We start from the raw sequence: 20617 nt of genomic DNA, 5'->3' as shown, positions 1-20617 counted from the left end.
TAATGTTTGGGCAGGGTGAAAAGTTCTTCCTGTCCAGAGACCGGGCAGGTGAAAAAGGTTACTGTGCCTGACATCTGAAATGTCTGGAAGATGTAATGGTGCTGTAAAATTTCAGTTTGTCCTAGTTGTTACAGAGAGCCCACAAGCTGTGGTTCCATGTGTTTTCCCTTTTCTACTCTGCAAAGACATTCCATTGAGGAAATGTGGCTGTGGTCTTTGGTGTGAGCCACTCACGTGCATATTACCAACTAGATACCATTCTTGCATAGCTTCTGCAGTTGGTAGGGGCTGAACTGTGAAGCTGTGATTCCTTCTCTGCAGCAGATGTCTCGTTCTTTCCTTGTTGATTGTCCAGGACTAAAGCTGGGTCTCATTGTGTCTGGTGACCCTTACAACATTTAAAGGTCTCTTCTAGCTGTTGGGCTGGCAAAGCACTTCCCATCCATACCGTGAAGGTGTACAGCTTCCAAGGCAAAGACTTTGATGCCCTTCTGTTTCCCTAAGATGCCACAAATGACATGCTCTTTAGCCTGTGGCTGACACGTGGCCAAAACACTGGTTACTGTCCGTGGTGCAACTGAAGGCTGTGAGCGCAGAGCCAGGAGGGTGGGAGGGAGGCTTGGAGCCAGGGAAACTGGTGGGTCAGCGTGGTCCTGTCTGAGCAACGGTCTGATTTTGTGCCTTTTGCCAAGGCCTGTGCCATTCAGGCAGTGGTCCTGGTTGTCCTGTCCTGAAAGGGAATGTTGGTCTACTAGCAGTTTGCACAGGAACTGTTTGTGTTGGACCATGATGCACGGGAAGAACGGCTTCAATTCCTCTGTGAAACTGCATTACCCATCTGTCTGCCCCTGTAACACTGAGATGTGGAGTTCTTTATAGTTGTAATGACACTGTATTTTGGGCCTTTGTGTCCTGGAAGGTCGTGGTTCATTTCCCCCCTTTCTGCAGAGTGCTTTTTGCATTTGAAACTGTGCATGGCATTTTGCAGCAAATACTTCCTTCAGCCACCAAAGACAGACTTTTGCCTGTGAGGAAAAGCAAGCAGAAGCTAAAAGAGAGTGCTGTAGTAGCCCAGGAGAATGAGCATGAGAAAGAGACCGATGATAAGGTGTTTACACTTATTGCTTCATATTTCTGGGAGATGAACGGGCCACACAGTAGAAAAAAAGGTTTCTGGGAGCTGATGACTATTTCTTAAAATGACCCCCCCTAGTACTATGCAGTTCAGGGTGAGACTTCAGGGCCACACTGGCAGATTGAGATCTGTGTGACTTCCAGGTGCTCTCAGGGAGGAATTTCAATGCCTGCAGTGAAGACCAAGAAGACTTCCTGGTGAGTTTCTCTGACAACACTTTGTCTTCTGATGCTTCCTTACCTTGCTTTGTTGATTTATGGGGTGTTTTTTTCTTGTTTTCCTGTGCATGTACGTTTACTTGTCATTATCAGCAGAGCTTTGTTTAGCAATGTGTCATATATTAGTGCCTCTTGTCCATACTACAGCAAGTGTGAAAGGCAGGAGATGTCAGAGTATCTTTGTGTTCTGTTATCGTTCGGAGGAATCTCTTTAAACATGACCTTAGAGGAAGCCACATCTCTGTGGAAGAGTGGGTGTGTTAAAAGAGGGGAGGAGATTCTACCTCAGCAGACAGTGTGATGACCCTGCCTCTGTTGGAGGGATGTTCCTCTTTTATTTTGTCCTTTTTTCAGTGGTGTGCTTTACCATCCTTCTGTTTGTTCTCAGACTTGTGGCGAGGAAGCATAACTGCCCTCTTGGTGTGATTGTAGTGCATTGTATTAGCACGGTGTGTCTTTTTCAACTCTGAGAAGGCCAGAAGCAAACCCACCAGTTGTGTATGGTGGTAGAGAAGAGAGGGGAGCTGTGTGTGTGAGATTGTAGAAGAGCAGATGGTCATTTTCTTTCCTTGTCATAGTTAACACAACTGTGTGCCTGACGGTGTACCATGTGTGCAACTGGGGTTCCTGCTTCTCAGACAGTGTGGCCTAAGAAATGCTATTCCCTGTGATGCTTTCATTCCTGCATGTTTCTGACTCTTTCCTCGCTTGTTGTCACGAGCTAGAGTTTGACGTCAGTGTGCCTGATGACATAGGGAAGGTCAGGTCCCTTGCAATTCCCTGAGTGCAGGCTCAGATCACATACACCTCTTTGATGTTGAGAGTTGTGAAAAGGAAGGCTTTCCTAGGCATACGTGTGCTCCCAGAGGCGCACTTGTCTGTAGTGAGAAAGAGGAAGACCATCCCTACTGCAGTCCTCAAAGTGCAGAGTGGTAATCCAGCCGAAGCAAGGTTTGAACACCCAGTGATAGTAGGAGATGATGTGTAGGGTATCCTCCATACAGTCCCCCAAAATACATTGCCTGCTAAACTGGAGAAATATGGGACTGTTAGATCATTGGCTGGATGTCTCAAGAGTTCAAGTCAATGGCTCAATGTCCAAGTTGAAGCTAGTAACATGTGGTGTCCCTCAACAGTCTGTACCTGGATGAGCAATTTGGATCAATGACAGCATATTTGGAGATGACTTGAAGGTGAGTTGACTTACTCAAGGGAAGGGATGGAATCCGGAGACAGCTTTGCAGGCTAGAAGTTCAGCAAAGCCAAGTGCAAGGTGCTGCAACTGAGTCTGGGCAATCCCCAGTTTCAATACAGACTGGGGGATGGGAGGATTGAGAACAACACTGGGGTACTGGTGGGTGACAAATGGGACATGAGCTGGCAATGTGGGCTTTGTGCCCAGAAAGCCAATCAGACATCCTGGGCTGCATAAGAAGTAGCGTGGCCAGCAGGCTGAGGGAGGTGGTTCTCCCCCTCTACTCTGCTTTCATGAGACCCCAGGTGTAGGACTGCGCTCAACTCTGGGGCCCACAGTCATAAAAGATATGGGCCAGTTAGATAAGGTCCAGAGAAAGTCAAATGAATTGTCAAAGGGCTAGAACATGTGATGACCCAGGCTCTGTAAGATGACCGTGCCTCTTTGCCTCTTTTCTTTTGGCCATTTATCTCTGCTGTTGAGGAAGGGCTAAAGGAGTTAGAGATTCTGCAGCCTATAGAAAAGAAGGCTCTTGGGAGACCTTACTGTACCTTTTCAATGTATAAATGGGGCTTATAATATAGATGGAGAGAGACTTTTTACGAGGGGCTGTTGTGAAAGGGCAAAAGGCAATGGTTTTGTACTGAAAGATGGTGTTTCTGATTAGACAGAAAGAAGAAACGTTCTATAAATAGGGTGGTGAGACACTGGAACAGGTTTTCAAAATATGTTGTGGATGTGCCATGCTTGGAAGGGTTTACAGACAGGTTAGACGGGATTTTGAGCAACCTGACTTAGTGAAGGAGGTCCCTGTCCATGGCACAGGGCTGGGCTAGGTGAACTTGAAAGGTCCCTTCCAATCCAAACCATTCTCTGGATCCATGAAAGACTCGGTATGGCTTTGCACTTTCCCCTGCTCAGCCCCTCAAGTATGGAGATGCTTGAGCAGGAACTTCTGTGAATGAAAATGTAACTAGTAAGGGTTATTCTGCTTTCTTAGACCAGAGCTATACACGTGGCCGTTTAAATATTCTTCCCCCAAATGGAAAAATTCACAACAGGACAAGAAAAAGTTAACAACAAAATAAAAGAGACACGTTGCAACTCTACCATGACAGGACTGCAGAAGGTTTTGCTTCATTCTGTTTCTGATGCCTCATTGAGTACTGCAACACGAGTTTGTCCTTGATGGTACTCGTCCCAGGTAAGGAAAGCAGAACGAAGAATGAAGTCTTCTGCAGCTATCAAACCGTGCGTGGCTCTTCTCGATGCCGCCGATATCACCAACAGCGGCTGAGTTCCTTTGTGTTCTGCTCTGCCGCGCGTATTGGGTGCTGAGCACTCTCTGCGATGGGGGAGGTGACCGAAAGCCCCTGGCAGTGTACCTGAGCGTTGAACGCCCCCGGGGCCGGTGCAGCCGCCGCGCCCCGCGGAGCGCGGCCATCAGCCGGCTGCGGTGGCGTCGTGGCGCCTCCGGGTGCCGCTGTTGGCCGACGCGGAGCGGCGATGGAGCCACAGCCGCAGCCGCCGCAGCGTCCTGCCCTGCCCCCACGGGCTGCTGGCTCGCACGGCGCCGGCCAGAGCGGCAGCGGCACGGGCAGCAGCGGCGAGAGACGGCGCGGGGAGCAGCGGCGTCCGAGCCGGCGCCGAGATCGCTGCCCTCCGGCGGCCCCGGCGCTCGTGGCGGAGCGGGGCTGCAAGGGAGGGAGGGCAGCGGCAGGAGGGAGGAGCGCGGCGAGCGCCGGCGAGAATGGCGGGCAGGCCGGGGCCGAGCCGGCGGCGAGCGGCCGGGCGAGCGCTGCTGCCCGCCGTGCTGCTGTGCTTGTGCTGCCGGGCGGCGCCCGAGCGGATCCGCTACGCCATCCCCGAGGAGCTGGGCAGAGGCTCGCTGGTGGGGCCGCTGGCGCGGGACCTGGGGCTGAGCCCGGCCGAGCTGCCGGCACGCAAGCTGCGGGTGGCATCTGCCGCTAAGAGGCAGCTGAAATACTTCAGCGTGAGCGGGGAGAACGGGAACCTGTACGTGAGCGAGAGGCTGGACCGGGAGCAGATGTGCGGCGAGTCGCCGTCCTGCGCCGTCAGCTTCGAGGCGCTGGTGCAGAACCCGCTCAACGTCTTCCACGTCGACGTCGCCATCCACGACGTCAACGACAACGCGCCGGCTTTCAGCAAGGCTGCTCTCCACCTCGACATCGGTGAATGGACGCTTCCCGGCGCTCGTTTTCCGCTGGAGATGGCCCGAGACGCGGACGTGGGCAGCAACTCGCAGCTGACGTACCAGCTCAGCAGCAACCCGTCCTTCAGCCTGGCCGTCAAGGAGAGCCCGGGTGGAAAGACGCAGCCGGAATTAGTGCTGGAGCGCGCGTTGGACCGTGAGAAGCAGAGCTCCTTCGAGCTGGTGCTGACGGCGGTAGATGGCGGGAACCCCGCCAGGTCCGGGACCGTGCAGGTCCGCGTCAACGTGACGGACGCCAACGACAACCCGCCCGTGTTCAGTAAAAGTGTCTACGAGGCGCGAGTGCGGGAGAATCTGCCGCCGGGGTCGCCAGTGCTGCGGGTGCGGGCCACGGATGCGGACGCGGGCTCCAACGCGCGGGTCTCCTACTCCTTCGGCAACGTCCCCGACGGCGTCCGCGCGTTGTTCAGCGTGGACAGCGAGAGCGGCGAGGTCAGGACGGCGGGTCCCCTCGATTTCGAGGAGAGGAGTAAATACAGCTTCGGCCTGGAGGCGAGGGACGGCGGCGGGCTGACGGCGCACTGCGAGGTGCAGCTAGAGATCACCGACGAGAACGACAACGCGCCCGAAATCACGGTGCTGTCGGTGTCGAGCCCGGTGCCCGAGGACGCGCCGGCCGGCACGGTGGTGGCCCTGCTGAACGTGAACGACGCAGACTCCGGGGAGAACGGTCAGGTGTCATGCGAGCTGTCGGGCGAGGCGCCGCTGTCGATCGTGGCGTCGTCGGGCGGCTCGTACAAGGTGGTGACGGCGAGCGCGCTGGACCGGGAGCAGGCGGCCGAGCACCGGGTGACGGTGGTGGCCAGGGACGGCGGCAGCCCGGCGCTGTCCAGCCGCACGGCGCTGGTGCTGGAGGTGTCGGACGTGAACGACAACGCGCCGGTGTTCGAGGAGGCCGCCTACAGCGCCTACGTGGCGGAGAACAACGCGGCGGGCGCGCCGGTGCTGCGCGTGCGCGCGCGGGACGCGGACGCGGGCGCCAACGGGCGCGTGAGCTACTGGCTGGCGGGCGGCAGCGCGGGCGCGGCGCCGTACGTGTCGGTGGAGGCGCGGAGCGGCGCGGTGTACGCGCAGCGCTCCTTCGACTACGAGCAGTGCCGCGAGTTCGCGGTGGCGGTGCGGGCGCAGGACGGCGGGGCGCCGGCGCGGAGCTCGACGGCGACGGTGCGCGTCTTCGTGCTGGACCGCAACGACAACGCGCCGCGCGTGCTGTGGCCGGCGGCGGGCGCGGGGGCGGAGGCGGCGGCGGGCGCGGGGCCGTTCGAGGTGGTGCCGCGCTCGGCCGAGGCCGGGTACCTGGTGGCCAAGGTGGTGGCGGTGGACGCGGACGCGGGGCGCAACGCGTGGCTGTCGTACGAGCTGGTGCAGGCGCCGGAGCCGGCGCTGTTCCGCGTGGGGCTGCACAGCGGCGAGGTGCGCACGGCGCGGGCCGTGTCGGAGAGGGACGCGGCCAAGCAGCGGCTGGTGGCCGTGGTGAAGGACCACGGGCAGCCGGCGCTGTCGGCCACGGCCACGCTGCACGTGGTGCTGGCCGAGAGCTTGCAGGAGGCGCTGCCGGAGCTGAGCGAGCGGGCGGCGGGCGCCGACGCGCCGGCGGAGCTGCAGTTCTACCTGGTGCTGGCGCTGGCGCTGCTGTCCGCGCTGTTCCTGCTGAGCGTGGCGCTGGCCGTGGTGGCGCGGGTGCGCGGCGCCGGGCCGCCCGCCGTCCTGCGCTGCCTGGGCGCGCAGCGCTTCTCCGTGGCCGGCGCCGCCTTCCCGGCCGACTTCTGCGAGGGCACCTTGCCCTACTCCTACAACCTGTGCGTGGCGCCGGGCCGCGCCGTCGCCGAGGGCGCTTGGCTGCCGCCGCCGCTGCCCAGCCTGCCCGCGGAGGAGCTGCTCGGCGGGGAGCCCTGCGGGAAGCCGAGCCCGAGCAGCAGCGCCGGCGCGGGAGAGCCGCCCGCGGACGCCGACGCACCGCAGGTCGGTAAGCCCGCGCGCTCGCGATCCTCCCCTCGAGCCTTTCCGAGCCGCCGACCGCTCTTCCCCGGGGCTTCCCGCGGGGGCGGTGCAGGGGCCGCGCTGGGCCGTGTCCCCGCCAGGGAACGGAGGCACGCACGGGCTCTCCGCCTGCCCCTTGATGCTCTTTCCCACAGGAAGGTTCGCGTGGCGCCGTGACCGGGGCAGTTACCCCGGCGCTTGTTCCCCGCTAAGGAGCGGTTCCCTCCTCCCACCAGGTGCCTTCCCATTTTCTAGAGAAGGCTGCAGGAACGGCTGCACTCGTGGGGCAGATAAATTTCACCAGGGCGTGATTTTCCCGAGTTCTGTGCGCTATTATTTCTCCTCTCCTTTTTCCTGTGTGATAGCAGTTCCCTCTACCTGGCCTTCCTCTGTCTTTCTGTCTGTCTGTCTGTCTGAGACAATTGCAGGGGTAGAACGGCAAAAAAAAAAATGAGGGGAAAAAGTCGCCTCTTGTGTTTCAGAGCCTGTCTTCCCATCCTGAGAATTTACCTAAGACTACAATGAGGTACGCAAAACGACAGCATTTGCGCACTCGAATAAAGTGCATTTGGACATTTTCGCATCGTCCACGTGGCTTAGGGTTTGCAGCCATCCTTGTCTTCTGCCGCTTCCTACAGCATTTAGTGGGAAAGGTGTCCCACGGCCGGGAAGATTCACGAACTAGACGAGTGTTTTCCTGCCACGCATCCAGCTCTTACACCGTGATTTTTGAGAAGATGAAAGCCGCTGCGCGGTCGTTGAAAGCGATTATAGAATTATCAGTATCGAATTATCGAATTACTTGGATAAGTGTGAATGTGCATAAGCTCTCCTAGGTCTTACGGGGAGAAATCCCAGAGCGCGTGCAAGTGCCCGAGCAACGCCCCTCGTCAGGGGCTGGCTGGGCGGGGGTGGGGCGCTGAGGTTCTGTGTTGATGGCCGCCACTCCCTTTAGCCTTTAACTGCCCAATGACCGTCAGCGGTGGCGGAGCGTTTAATCTGAGGCGTGTTCCTGGCGGCTGGGTGAATGAGCCTGATCCCTCTGGCTCACGGGGGACGCTCTGGACGTCGCGTTTTGTGTTGCAGAGCCTGTTTGCTCTTGCTGTCCTTGTACCGGTCGTTCCAGGGTAATCGGCTACAGAAGCCAGTGGTGGGGGTTGTGCTTTTGGACTAATAGTATGAGCGCCGTATTTCGAGAAAAATATTTGTTCCTCTGCATCCATACCCGTTAGGAAGTCATCATCGCCGTGTGGTAGCATCAGGCGAGCCGCGGGAGGCGCGCTCTGTCTCCCTGGCCGGGATGGTCTCGGGGAGCCAGGCAGGGGCGGGCGGGAGAGAAGGCGACGGCGGAGATCCCCGCTGGACGGGACCCGCTGCCTCCGCGGCGAGTGCCGCGTCCCGGCGAGCTGCCCGTGGGGAGGCCGGGCGGGCCGCGCTCGGCAGCGCTCGGTGCCTGCAGTGCCGGGAGGAGGCTGCGGGCGCCGCTGTTGACCGAGGAGGAGCGAGAGGAAGGCCGGAGCGCTGCAGGCAGCCCCGCCCGCTGCGGCCCTGCTCGCTCGCTCTCTCGCTCGCTCGCTGGCTCGGCGGCCGGGCGATCTGCGAGCGTCTCCGCGGTACGGAGCCTTACTGCAGCGAGGCGGAGGGGCGCGAAGAGGCGAGCAGTACCCGTACCCGTGTCGGCGGGCAGCGGCGGGGAACTGCCGGCGGTGCCTCAGTGGAGATGTGCGCGACGGTGAGGCGTTGGGGCCGGCGGGAGCGAGCCCTGCTCTGTTGCGTCCTGCTGGCGGCGTGGGAGGCGGCGTGGGGGCAGCTGCGCTACTCGGTTCCCGAGGAGGTGCCGAAGGGCTCGTTCGTGGGCGACGTGGCCAAGGACCTGGCGCTGCAGCTGCCCGCGCTCCCCGACCGCGGCGTGCGCATCATAGACAGAGGCAGGGCGCAGTATTTCGCCCTGCACGGGAAGACGGGACATTTGGTGACGGCGGAGAGGATAGACAGAGAGCAGCTCTGCGAGGGTCTGCAGCAATGCGTGCTGCGCTGTGAGGTGATAGTGGACGGGGAAATGAAGGTTTACGGCGTCGATGTGGAGATCACGGACATTAACGACAACGCGCCCAGCTTCAAGGAAATTGAGGTTGAAGAGAGAATGAGCGAGACGACAGCGCCGGGGTCGCGGTTTCCCCTGGCTGAGGCTCACGACCCGGACGCGGGAGCGAATTCCCTGCAGAGCTACGAGCTGAGCGGCGACGAGCACTTCTCGCTGGCCGTGCAGGCGGGCCCCGGCGGGGACCAGCGCCCCGAGCTGGTGCTGGCCAAGGCGCTGGACCGGGAGGAGGCGGCGTTCCACGAGCTGGTGCTGAGGGCGAGCGACGGCGGCGAGCCGGCACGGACGGGCACGGCGCGGATCCGCGTGGCCGTGCTGGACGCGAACGACAACGCGCCCCAGTTCAGCCAGGCCGAGTACACGGTGCGTGTGCCGGAGGACGTGCCCGTGGGCTCCGTCCTCCTCACCGTCACGGCCGCCGACGCCGACGAGGGGCTGAACGGGCACGTGAAATACTCAGTGAAGAAAATCTCGGAGAGAGCGTCAAAGATTTTCCACCTGGACACTGAAATGGGATCGATCACGGTGGTGCGGAGCCTGGACTTCGAGGAAGCCGAGTCGTACGAATTGGAGGTGCAAGTACGGGACGGCGGAGGTCTCTCCGACACTGCCAAAGTCGCGATCAGCGTGACAGACGTGAACGACAACACGCCCGAACTTACAGTATCGTCGGCGCTGAGCGCGATCTCCGAGGACGCGCCGTCGGGGACGGTGGTGGCCCTGCTGCACGTGCAGGACCGGGACTCGGGGGCGAACGGCGAGGTGCGGTGCAGCATCGGCGAGGGGCTGCCGTTCCGGCTGGAGAAGTCCTTTGAGGGCTACTACCGCGTGGTGACGGCGAGGGAGCTGGACCGGGAGGAGATGGCGGAGTACAACGTGACGGTGCGGGCGGCGGACGGCGGGTCGCCGTCGCTGTGGAGCGGCGCGGTGCTGGCGCTGCGGGTGCTGGACGTGAACGACAACGCGCCGGTGTTCGCGGAGGCGCGCTACAGCGCCCGTCTGCCCGAGAACAACGCGGCGGGCGCGCTGGTGCTGACGGTGCGGGCGGCGGACGCGGACTGGGGTCAGAACGCGCGCGTGCGGTACCGGCTGTCGGAGGGTCGGGTGCGCGGCGCGCCGCTCTCGTCCTACGTGTCGGTGCAGGCGGAGACGGGCGCGCTGTACGCGCTGCGCTCCTTCGACTACGAGGAGGTGCGCGAGGTGGGGCTGTGGGTGCGGGCGGAGGACGGCGGCGCGCCGGCGCTGAGCAGCAACGTGTCGGTGCGTCTCGTGATCGTGGACGAGAACGACAACGCGCCGCAGGTGCTGTACCCGCCGGCGGCGCCGGGCGCGGGCTGGGCGGGCGTGGAGCTGGCGCCGCGCTCGGCGGAGCCCGGGGCGCTGGTGGCCAAGGTGGTGGCGGTGGACGCGGACGCGGGACAGAACGCGTGGCTGTCGTACGAGCTGGCCAAGGCGACGGAGCCGGGGCTGTTCCGCGTGGGGCTGCACAGCGGCGAGGTGCGCACGGCGCGCTTCCCGCTGGCCCGCGACGCGGCGCGGCAGAGCCTGGTGGTGGTGGTGAAGGACCACGGGCGGCCGGCGCTGTCGGCCACGGCCACGCTGACGGTGGTGCTGGCCGAGAGCGTGGCCGAGCTGCTCTCGGAGCTGGGCAGCGCGGCGGCGGCGCCGGGCGAGCCGGCCGGCAGCCTGACGCGCTGGCTGGTGGTGGCCGTGGCGGCCGTGTCCTGCCTCTTCCTCGCCTTCCTGCTGCTGCTGCTGGCGCTGCGCCTGCGGCGCTGGCGCCGCTCGCAGCTGCTGGCGGCGGGCAGCGGCGCCGCGCGCGGCGTCCCGGCCTCGCACTTCGTGGGCATCGACGGCGTCCGCGCCTTCCTGCACTCCTACTCGCACGAGGTGTCGCTCACCGCCGACTCGCGCAAGAGCCAGCTCCGCTTGTCGGCCGGCAGCTGCTGCGACACCCTGCCGGCCCGGCCGCCGCCCGACGAGCCCGCGCCGCTGCTCGGCGACGACCCCGCCGCGCCCCCGGTGAGTGCCTCTGCCCGCGCTTGGCTGCCTTTCCTTCCTGCCGCTCTGGAGTTTCTCGCTGCCCCTTGCCTTCCCTCTGCGCGCGCAGGCAAGGCCGGCGCAGCTGCGGGCACAGGGCCTCGGTGCGCTCCTGCCTCTCGTTCCCGCAGGGCCCGTGCCCGGCTGGCTCATCCGGCGCTCCGGCTGCGGTGGCAGGCAGGGGCGGTGAGGGTCCCTGGCGCTCTCTCGCGGGGCTGGCGGGGGGAGGAGGCGTAGGCACGACCGCAGCAGGACAGGCGCGGGGGTGTGTGGGGGTGCATGGCCTTGAAGTGGGGCTCGGGACTCCTGCTTTGCTCGGCTTCCGCCCCGAGGCTCCTCTAGAGAACCTTGCAGAGAATACGCCTCCCTTCTTGGAATGCTCCCAGGCGTGATAATGGCGCATGTCACAGAGAAGTGGCCTGGGGGACTGGCGGTTTGGTAAGAGGTGCTGGCACATTAGGAGGGTCCAAGAACACCATGGGACTTGTGAGGGGCTGTTGACGAGCGTCCTGGGAGCTGTCCTTGAGGGGCTGTAGAAGGGCACAAGACACATCGTTTGGCCAAAGGAATGTTATTCCAACTGCACTGCGAGCCCTGGGAGGTCCTTCCTGTGTGTTCGCCCATTGTCACAGTGTTTTTAACAAATGGCTTAATTATGTGCTTACGGCAAGGGCCATTACAAGAGATTTGGGAGGAGCCAACTGAATATTCATTCCCTGCTAAATACCTGAATTAGTTCCTGACCCTAAGTGCCGTGCTCTAAGAAGAGAATGCCATGATCCCTTCAATTCAGCACGGGTTAACTTCTTGCCTTGCTAATTGTGATGAACTGGAGGTAGGTCATCATCTCTGATAATGTGTGCAAGATCAGATCTGCTACATTTCTCTGACTGTCACGTACCTGGCTTTGATGGTCACTGCTGTAAAGAGGAAGACAATCATAGCTGTGTTTCCATAAAATATTACTGCAGGAAATGCTTTTGGTTGTCACAAACAAGACATATGTTTTGTTAGTTCCCAGGCTTCACTGCATTCATCAATTTATTCTTCCTGTTGAGTGATGTGTCTTGTACATGGCAATTAGTGAGCATTGACGTGCACTTTATGTCGTGGTTTGGGAATCGTCTATCTTCCAAGGTGCCCATGTGCTCTAGTAGGACTGTTGTATCTTTGAGGTGATCCTTGGATGTCTGGGTCTTTATCGGAGCTGCGTATCACTTATGGACTTGAGAAAACTGTGTATTTCCCTGAAGCAGTGTGATGAGTGGAGAAATCCCTTTGCATGCATCTGTGTTGTGATCCTTGTTCTTCAGTAAGGAGAAGTTGGCGTGCAACTTTTCTTTCAGTGGTGTCTGCCTGCAGAGGTAGCCTTCCCATTGTGGAATGTTTGGCCAGGGTGAAAAGTTCTGCCTGTCCAGAGACCGGGCAAGTGAAAAAGGTTACTGTGCTTGACATCTGAAATGTCTGGAAGATGTAATGGTGCTGTAAAAGTTCAGTTTGTCCTAGTTGTTACAGGGAGCCCACAGCTGTGGTTCCATGCATTTTCCCTCTTCTACTCTGCAAAGACATTCCATTGAGGAAATGTGGCTGTGGTCTTTGGTGTGAGCCACTCACGTGCTTATTACCAACTAGATACCCTTCTTGCGTAGCTTCTGCAGTTGGCAGGGGCTGAACTGTGAAGCTGTGATTCCTTCTCTGCAGCAGATGTCTTGTTCTTTCCTTGTTGGTTGTCCAGGCCTAAAGCTGGGCGTCATTGCGTCTGGTGACCCTTACAACATTTAAAGGTCTCTTCTAGTTGTTGGGCTGGCAAAGCACTTCCCATCCATACCATGAAGGTGTATAGATGCCAAGGCAAAGACTTTGATGCCCTTCTGTTTCCCTAAGGTGCCACCAAATGACACACACATGCTTTTGAGCTTGTGGCTGACACGTGGCCAAAACACTGCTTACTGTCCATGGTGCAACTGAAGGCTGTGAGCGCAGAGCCAGGAGGGTGGCATGGAGGCATGGAGCCAGGGAAACAGGTGGGTCAGCGTGGTCCTGTCTGAGCAACAGTCTTATTTTGTGCCTTTTGCCAAGGCCTGTGCCATTCAGGCAGTGGTCCTGGTTGCCCTGTCCTGAAAGGGAATGTCGGTCCTCTAGCAGTTTGCGCAGGAACTGTTTGTGTTGGACAATGATGCACGGCAAGAACAGCTTCAATTCCTCTGTGAAACTGCATTACCCATCTGTCTGCCCCTGTAACACTGCGATGTGGAGTTCTTCATAGTTGTAATGACACTGTCTTTCAGGCCTTTGTGTCCTGGAAGGTCGTGGTTCATTTCCCCCCTTTCTGCAGAGTGCTTTTACATTTGAAACTGTGCGTGGCATTTTGCAGCAAATACTTCCTTCAGCCACCTAAGACAGACTTTTGCCTGTGAGGAAAAGCAAGCAGAAGCTAAAAGAGAGTGCTGTAGTAGCCCAGGAGAATGAGCATGAGAAAGAGATCGATGATAAGGTGTTTACACTTATTGCTTCATATTTCTGGGAGATGAACGGGCCACACAGTAGAAAAAAAGGTTTCTGGGAGCTGATGACTATTTCTTAAAATGACCCCCCGTACTATGCTGTCTAGGGTGAGACTTCAGGGACACACTGGCAGATTGAGATCTGTGTGACTTCCAGGTGCTCTCAGGGAGGAATTTCAATGCCTGCAGTGAAGACCAAGAAGATTTCCCTGTGCGTTTCTCTGACAACACTTTGTCTTCTGATGCTTCCTTGCCTTGCTCTGTTGATTTATGGGGTTTTTTTCTTGTTTTCCTGTGCATGTAGGTTTACTTGTCATTATCAGCAGAGCTTTGTTTAGCAATGTGTTACGTGTTAGTGCCTCTTGTCCATGCTACAGCAAGTGTGAAAGGCAGGAGATGTCAGAGTATCTTTGTGTTCTGTTATTATTGTTGGAATCTCTTTAAACATGACCTTAGAGGAAGCCACATCTCTATGGAAGAGCGTGTGTGCTAAAAGAAGGGGAGAGTTTCCTCTTCAGCGAACAGTGTGATCACCTTGACTCTGTTGGGTGGCTTCTCCTCTTTTGTTTTGGCCTTTTATCAATGGTGGGCTTGGAGACAATCCTTCTGTTTGTTCTCAGACTTTTGGTGAAGAAATGTAACTCCCCCCTTGGTGAGATTGTAGTGCATTGTATTAGCACGGTGTGTCTTTTCCAACTCTGAGAAGGCCAGTAGCAAATCAACCAGTTGTGTACCGTTGGAGAGAAGAGAGGGGAGCTGTGTGCGTGAGACTGTAGAAGAACAGATGGTCATTTCCTTGCTTGTCATAGTTAACACAACTGTGTGCCTGATGGTATAATGCGCGTGCAACTGGGATTCCTGCTTCTCAGACAGTGTGGCCTAAGAAATGCTATTCCCTGTGATGCTTTCATTCCTGCATGTTTCTGACTCTTTCCTCGCTTGTTGTCACGAGCTAGAGTTTGACGTCAGTGTGCCTGATGACATAGGGAAGGTCAGGTCCCTTGCAATTCCCTGAGTGCAGGCTCAGATCACGTACACCTCTTTGATGTTGAGAGTTGTGAAAAGGAAGGCTTTCCTAGGCATACGTGTGCTCCCAGAGGCGCACTTGTCTGTAGTGAGAAAGAGGAAGACCATCCCTACTGCAGTCCTCAAAGTGCAGAGTACCAACCCAGCCCAAGCAAATTTCTGTGAGCACACCTGGGGCCTGTGGGAGAAGATGTTCATCGTTGGAAGACTGTACAGGGTATCCTCCATACAGCCCCCCAAAATACTTTGGCTGCTAAACTGGAGAAATATGGGACTGTTAGATCACTGGCTGAATGGCCATGTCCCAAGCGTTCAAGTCAGTGGCTCAATGTTCAAGTAGATATCAGTAACATGTGTTGTCCTACAATGGTCTGTACTTGGATCAGTACTATTTTGTGTGTTCATAGACAGTGTGATTGGGTGCAGCTACAGCATATTTGAAGATGACTCCAAGCTGAGTTGACTCACTCAAGGGAAGTGATGCAATCCGGAGACACCTTGGCAGGCTAGAAGTTGAGTAAGGCAAAGTGCAAGGTGCTGCAGCTGGGTCTGGGCAATTCCCATTTTCAATACAGACTGGGGGATGGGTGGATTGAGAACAAGTTTTGGGTACTGGTGGGTGACTGTTGCAGGTTTATCCCAGCTGGTAACCATACAGTTGTTTTCTCGCTGCCCCCCACCCAGAGGGGTGGGGAGGAGAATCTGAAAGAAATGGAAACCTCGAGGCTGAGATATGAACAGTTTAATAATTTACACAGAATTTTAAAAAGTTAACAACAACAACAATAATAGTAATGATAATATTATTAACAGGAGTCATCATGAGAAGGTTGGGAAAAGGATAAAATCCAAAGGAAAAGGGAGAAAGGAAAGCAAGTGATGCACAGTACAACTGCTCAACACCCGCTGACCGATGCCCACCCAGTCCCTGAGCAATGATTCCGCCCGCACCTCCCCCTCCAATTTATATACCAAGCATGACATCCCATGAGATGGAATACCTCTTTGGCTTCTTCAGGTCATCTGACCTGGCTGTGTCCATTGACACTCTCTTGTGACCACCCCTCCAGCACTCTGGCTGGCAAGGCCCAAGAAACCGAAAAATTCTTGATGTAGAATAAATATTACCCAGCAACAACTGAAAACATCAGCGCATTATCAACATAGTTCTCACATCACAGCCAGAACACAGCACTGTACTAGCTACTAAGAAGAAAGTTAAGTCCATCCCAGCTGAAACCAGGACAGTGACAAATGGGACATGAGCTGGCAATATGGGATTGGTGCCAAGAAAGCTGCTCACATCCTGGGCTGCATAAGAAGTAGCAAGGCCAGCAGGCCGAGTGAGGTGGTTCTTCCCCTCTACTCTGCTTTCATGAGACCCCAGCTGCAGGACTGCGCTCAGCTCTGGGGCCCACAGTCACCACAGACATGGGCCAGTTACATTAGGTCCAGAGAAGGACCACCTAAATGGTCAAAGGGCTGGAACATCTGATGACCCAGGCTCTGTAAGATGACTGCACCTCTTTTCTTTTGGCCATTTATCTCTTCTTTGAGGAAGGGCTGAAGCAGTTGAGGTTCTGCAGCCTATAGAAAAGAAGCAGACCTTATTGTGCCTTTTCAATGTATAAATGGGGCTTATAATAAAGATGGAGAGAGACTTTTTACCAGGGGCTGCTGTGACAGGGCAAGAGACAATGGTTTTCTACTGAAAGAGGGTTTGTTTTAAAGAGAGAGAAAGAAGAAATATTTTACGATGAGGGTGGTTCTTGATCAGGTTAGACGGGGCTTTGAGCAACCTGGCCTAGTGAAGGAGGTCCCTGTCCATGGCACAGGGCTGGGCTAGGTGAACTTGAAAGGTCCCTTCCAATCCAAACCATTCTCTGGATCCATGAAAGACTCGGTATGGCTTTGCACTTTCCCCTGCTCAGCCCCTCAAGTACGGAGATGCAAGAGCAGGAACTTCTGTGAATTAAAATGTAACTAGTAAGTGTTATTCTGTTCCCTTAGACCAGAGCTATACACGTGGCCTTTCTGTGATATGTTTCTCGGGGTAATTGTTATTCTTCCAAAGAGAAGAATTAACAACAAAAAAAGGAGACCCCTTGCAGGTCTACCATGACAGGACTGCAGAAGGTTTTGCTTCATTCTGTTTCTGATGCCTCATTGAGTACTCCAACACGAGTTTGTCCTTGATGGTACTCGTCCCAGGTAAGGAAAGCTGAACAGAGAAGATGACTTCCGCAGCTATCAAACCGTGTGTTCCTCTTCTTGTTGCTGCCGATTTCACCAGGAGAGGCTGAGTTCCTTCTGTTGTGCTCTGCCGCGCGAATGGGGTGCTTAGCACTCCCTGCGATGGGGGAGGTGACCCGAAAGCCCCTGGTGCCGGTGCAGCCCCCGCTCCCCGCGGAGCGCAGCCATCAGGCGGCTGCGGTGGCGTCGTGGCGCCTCCGGGTGCCGCTGTTGGCCGACGCGGAGCGGCGATGGAGCCACAGCCGCAGCCGCAGCCGCCGCAGCGTCCTGCCCCCACGGGCTGCTGGCTCGCACGGCGCCGGCCAGAGCGGCAGCGGCACGGGGAGCAGCGGCGAGAGGCGGCGCGGGGAGCAGCGGCGTCCGAGCCGGCGCCGAGATCGCTGCCCTCCGGCGGCCCCCGCGCTCGTGGCGGAGCGGGGCTGCAAGGGAGGGAGGGCAGCGGCAGGAGGGAGGAGCGCGGCGAGCGCCGGCGAGAATGGCGGGCAGGCCGGGGCCGAGCCGGCGGCGAGCGGCCGGGCGAGCGCTGCTGCCCGCCGTGCTGCTGTGCTTGTGCTGCCGGGCGGCGCCCGAGCGGATCCGCTACGCCATCCCCGAGGAGCTGGGCAGGGGCTCGCTGGTGGGGCCGCTGGCGCGGGACCTGGGGCTGAGCCCGGCCGAGCTGCCGGCACGCAAGCTGCGGCTCAGCGCCGAGAAGCAATACTTCAGCGTGAGCGGGGAGAACGGGAACCTGTACATGAGCGAGAGGCTGGACCGGGAGCAGATGTGCGGCGAGTCGCCGTCCTGCGCCGTCAGCTTCGAGGCGCTGGTGCAGAACCCGCTCAACGTCTTCCACGTCGACGTCACCATCCACGACGTCAACGACAACGCGCCGGCTTTCAGCAAGGCTGCTCTCCACCTCGACATCGGTGAATGGACGCTTCCCGGCGCTCGTTTTCCGCTGGAGATGGCCCGAGACGCGGACGTGGGCAGCAACTCGCAGCTGACGTACCAGCTCAGCAGCAACCCGTCCTTCAGCCTGGCCGTCAAGGAGAGCCCGGGTGGAAAGACGCAGCCGGAATTAGTGCTGGAGCGCGCGTTGGACCGTGAGAAGCAGAGCTCCTTCGAGCTGGTGCTGACGGCGGTGGATGGCGGGGACCCCGCCAGGTCCGGGACCGTGCAGGTCCGCGTCAACGTGACGGACGCCAACGACAACCCGCCCGTGTTCAGTAAAAGCGTCTACGAGGCGCGAGTGCGGGAGAATCTGCCGCCGGGGTCGCCAGTGCTGCGGGTGCGGGCCACGGATGCGGACGCGGGCTCCAACGCGCGGGTCTCCTACTCCTTCGGCAACGTCCCCGACGGCGTCCGCGCGTTGTTCAGCGTGGACAGCGAGAGCGGCGAGGTCAGAACAGCGGGTCCCCTCGATTTCGAGGAGAGGAGTAAATACAGCTTCGGCCTGGAGGCGAGGGACGGCGGCGGGCTGACGGTGCACTGCGAGGTGCAGCTAGAGATCACCGACGAGAATGACAACGCGCCCGAAATCACGGTGCTGTCGGTGTCGAGCCCGGTGCCCGAGGACGCGCCGGCCGGCACGGTGGTGGCCGTGGTGAAAGTGCGGGACCGGGACTCCGGGGAGAACGGTCAGGTGTCGTGCGAGCTGTCGGGCGAGGCGCCGCTGTCGATCGTGGCGTCGTCGGGCGGCTCGTACAAGGTGGTGACGGCGAGCGCGCTGGACCGGGAGCAGGCGGCCGAGCACCGGGTGACGGTGGTGGCCAGGGACGGCGGCAGCCCGGCGCTGTCCAGCCGCACGGCGCTGGTGCTGGAGGTGTCGGACGTGAACGACAACGCGCCGGTGTTCGAGGAGGCCGCCTACAGCGCCTACGTGGCGGAGAACAACGCGGCGGGCGCGCCGGTGCTGCGCGTGCGCGCGCGGGACGCGGACGCGGGCGCCAACGGGCGCGTGAGCTACTGGCTGGCGGGCGGCAGCGCGGGCGCGGCGCCGTACGTGTCGGTGGAGGCGCGGAGCGGCGCGGTGTACGCGCAGCGCTCCTTCGACTACGAGCAGTGCCGCGAGTTCGCGGTGGCGGTGCGGGCGCAGGACGGCGGGGCGCCGGCGCGGAGCTCGACGGCGACGGTGCGCGTCTTCGTGCTGGACCGCAACGACAACGCGCCGCGCGTGCTGTGGCCGGCGGCGGGCGCGGGGGCGGAGGCGGCGGCGGGCGCGGGGCCGTTCGAGGTGGTGCCGCGCTCGGCCGAGGCCGGGTACCTGGTGGCCAAGGTGGTGGCGGTGGACGCGGACGCGGGGCGCAACGCGTGGCTGTCGTACGAGCTGGTGCAGGCGCCGGAGCCGGCGCTGTTCCGCGTGGGGCTGCACAGCGGCGAGGTGCGCACGGCGCGGGCCGTGTCGGAGAGGGGACGCGGCCAAGCAGCGGCTGGTGGCCGTGGTGAAGGACCACGGGCAGCCGGCGCTGTCGGCCACGGCCACGCTGCACGTGGTGCTGGCCGAGAGCTTGCAGGAGGCGCTGCCGGAGCTGAGCGAGCGGGCGGCGGGCGCCGACGCGCCGGCGGAGCTGCAGTTCTACCTGGTGCTGGCGCTGGCGCTGCTGTCCGCGCTGTTCCTGCTGAGCGTGGCGCTGGCCGTGGTGGCGCGGGTGCGCGGCGCCGGGCCGCCCGCCGTCCTGCGCTGCCTGGGCGCGCAGCGCTTCTCCGTGGCCGGCGCCGCCTTCCCGGCCGACTTCTGCGAGGGCACCTTGCCCTACTCCTACAACCTGTGCGTGGCGCCGGGCCGCGCCGTCGCCGAGGGCGCTTGGCTGCCGCCGCCGCTGCCCAGCCTGCCCGCGGAGGAGCTGCTCGGCGGGGAGCCCTGCGGGAAGCCGAGCCCGAGCAGCAGCGCCGGCGCGGGAGAGCCGCCCGCGGACGCCGACGCACCGCAGGTCGGTAAGCCCGCGCGCTCGCGATCCTCCCCTCGAGCCTTTCCGAGCCGCCGACCGCTCTTCCCCGGGGCTTCCCGCGGGGGCGGTGCAGGGGCAGCGCTGGGCCGTGTCCCCGCCAGGGAACGGAGGCACGCACGGGCTCTCCGCCTGCCCCTTGATGCTCTTTCCCACAGGAAGGTGCGCGTGGCGCCGTGACCGGGGCAGTTACTCCGGCGCTTGTTCCCCGCCAGGGAGCGGTTCCCTCCTTCCACCAGGTGCCCTCCCATCTTCTAGAGAAGGCTGCAGGAACGGCTGCATTCGGGGGGCAGATAAATTTCATCCGGGCGTGATTTTCCCGAGTTCTGTGCGCTATTATTTCTCCTCTCTTTTTCCTGGGTGGTAGTTCCCTCTTCCTTACTGGCCCTCGTCTGTCTGTGTGTTTGTCTGAGACAAGCGCAGGTGTAGAACGGCAAAAAAGAAAGCGAAAAAAGTCGCCTCTTGTGTTTCAGAGCCTGTCTTCCCATCCTGAGAACATACCTAAGGCTACAATGAGGTACGCAAAACGACAGCGCTTGGGCACTAGAATAAAGTGTCTTTGCACACTTGCGCATCGTCCGCGTGGCTTAGGGTTTGCAGCCGTCCTTGTCTTCTTCTGCTTCCTACAGCATTTAGTGGGAAAGGTGTGTCCCACGGCCGGGAAGATTCACGAACTAGACGAGTGTTTTCCTGCCACGCATCCAGCTCTTACACCGTGATTTTTGAGAAGATGAAAGCCGCTGCGCCGTCGTTGAAACCGATTATAGAATTATCAGTATCGAATTATCGAATGTCTTGGATAAATGTGAATGTGCATAAACTATCCTAGGTCTTAGGGGAGAAATCCCAGAGCGCGTGCAAGTGCCCGAGCAACACCCCTCGTCAGGGGCTGGCTGGGCGGGGGTGGGGCGCTGAGGTTCTGTGTTGATGGCCGCCACACCCTTTAGCCTTTAACCGCCTAATGACCGTCAGCGGTGGCGGGGTGTTTAATCTGGGGCGTGTTCCTGG

The 20617-nt window shown here is 59.4% G+C and overlaps 2 protein-coding genes across 2 annotated transcripts; both read left to right on the top strand.

Annotated features, from left to right (window-relative positions):
• Window positions 1–4190: 4190 nt before the first annotated feature.
• Window positions 4191–6996, top strand: LOC121093026 (protocadherin gamma-B5-like). Its single transcript, XM_040604782.1, has one exon. The coding sequence runs from the start codon at window positions 4299–4301 to the stop codon at window positions 6936–6938; it is 2640 nt and encodes an 879-aa protein (XP_040460716.1). The 5' UTR covers window positions 4191–4298; the 3' UTR covers window positions 6939–6996.
• A 77-nt stretch (window positions 6997–7073) lies between these two features.
• On the top strand, window positions 7074–20129 carry LOC121092552. Its single transcript, XM_040603755.1, is given in 3 exon segments — window positions 7074–10972; window positions 16799–19074; window positions 19076–20129. Coding segments are annotated over 3 exon segments (5901 nt in total). The 5' UTR covers window positions 7074–8061; the 3' UTR covers window positions 19790–20129.
• Window positions 20130–20617: the final 488 nt, after the last annotated feature.

Source organism: Falco naumanni, chromosome 8 (genome assembly GCF_017639655.2).
Source record: "Falco naumanni isolate bFalNau1 chromosome 8, bFalNau1.pat, whole genome shotgun sequence".
Taxonomy (NCBI): domain Eukaryota; kingdom Metazoa; phylum Chordata; class Aves; order Falconiformes; family Falconidae; genus Falco; species Falco naumanni.
Note: the sequence above shows the minus strand (reverse complement) of the source record. Positions and strands in the feature narration are given on the sequence as shown.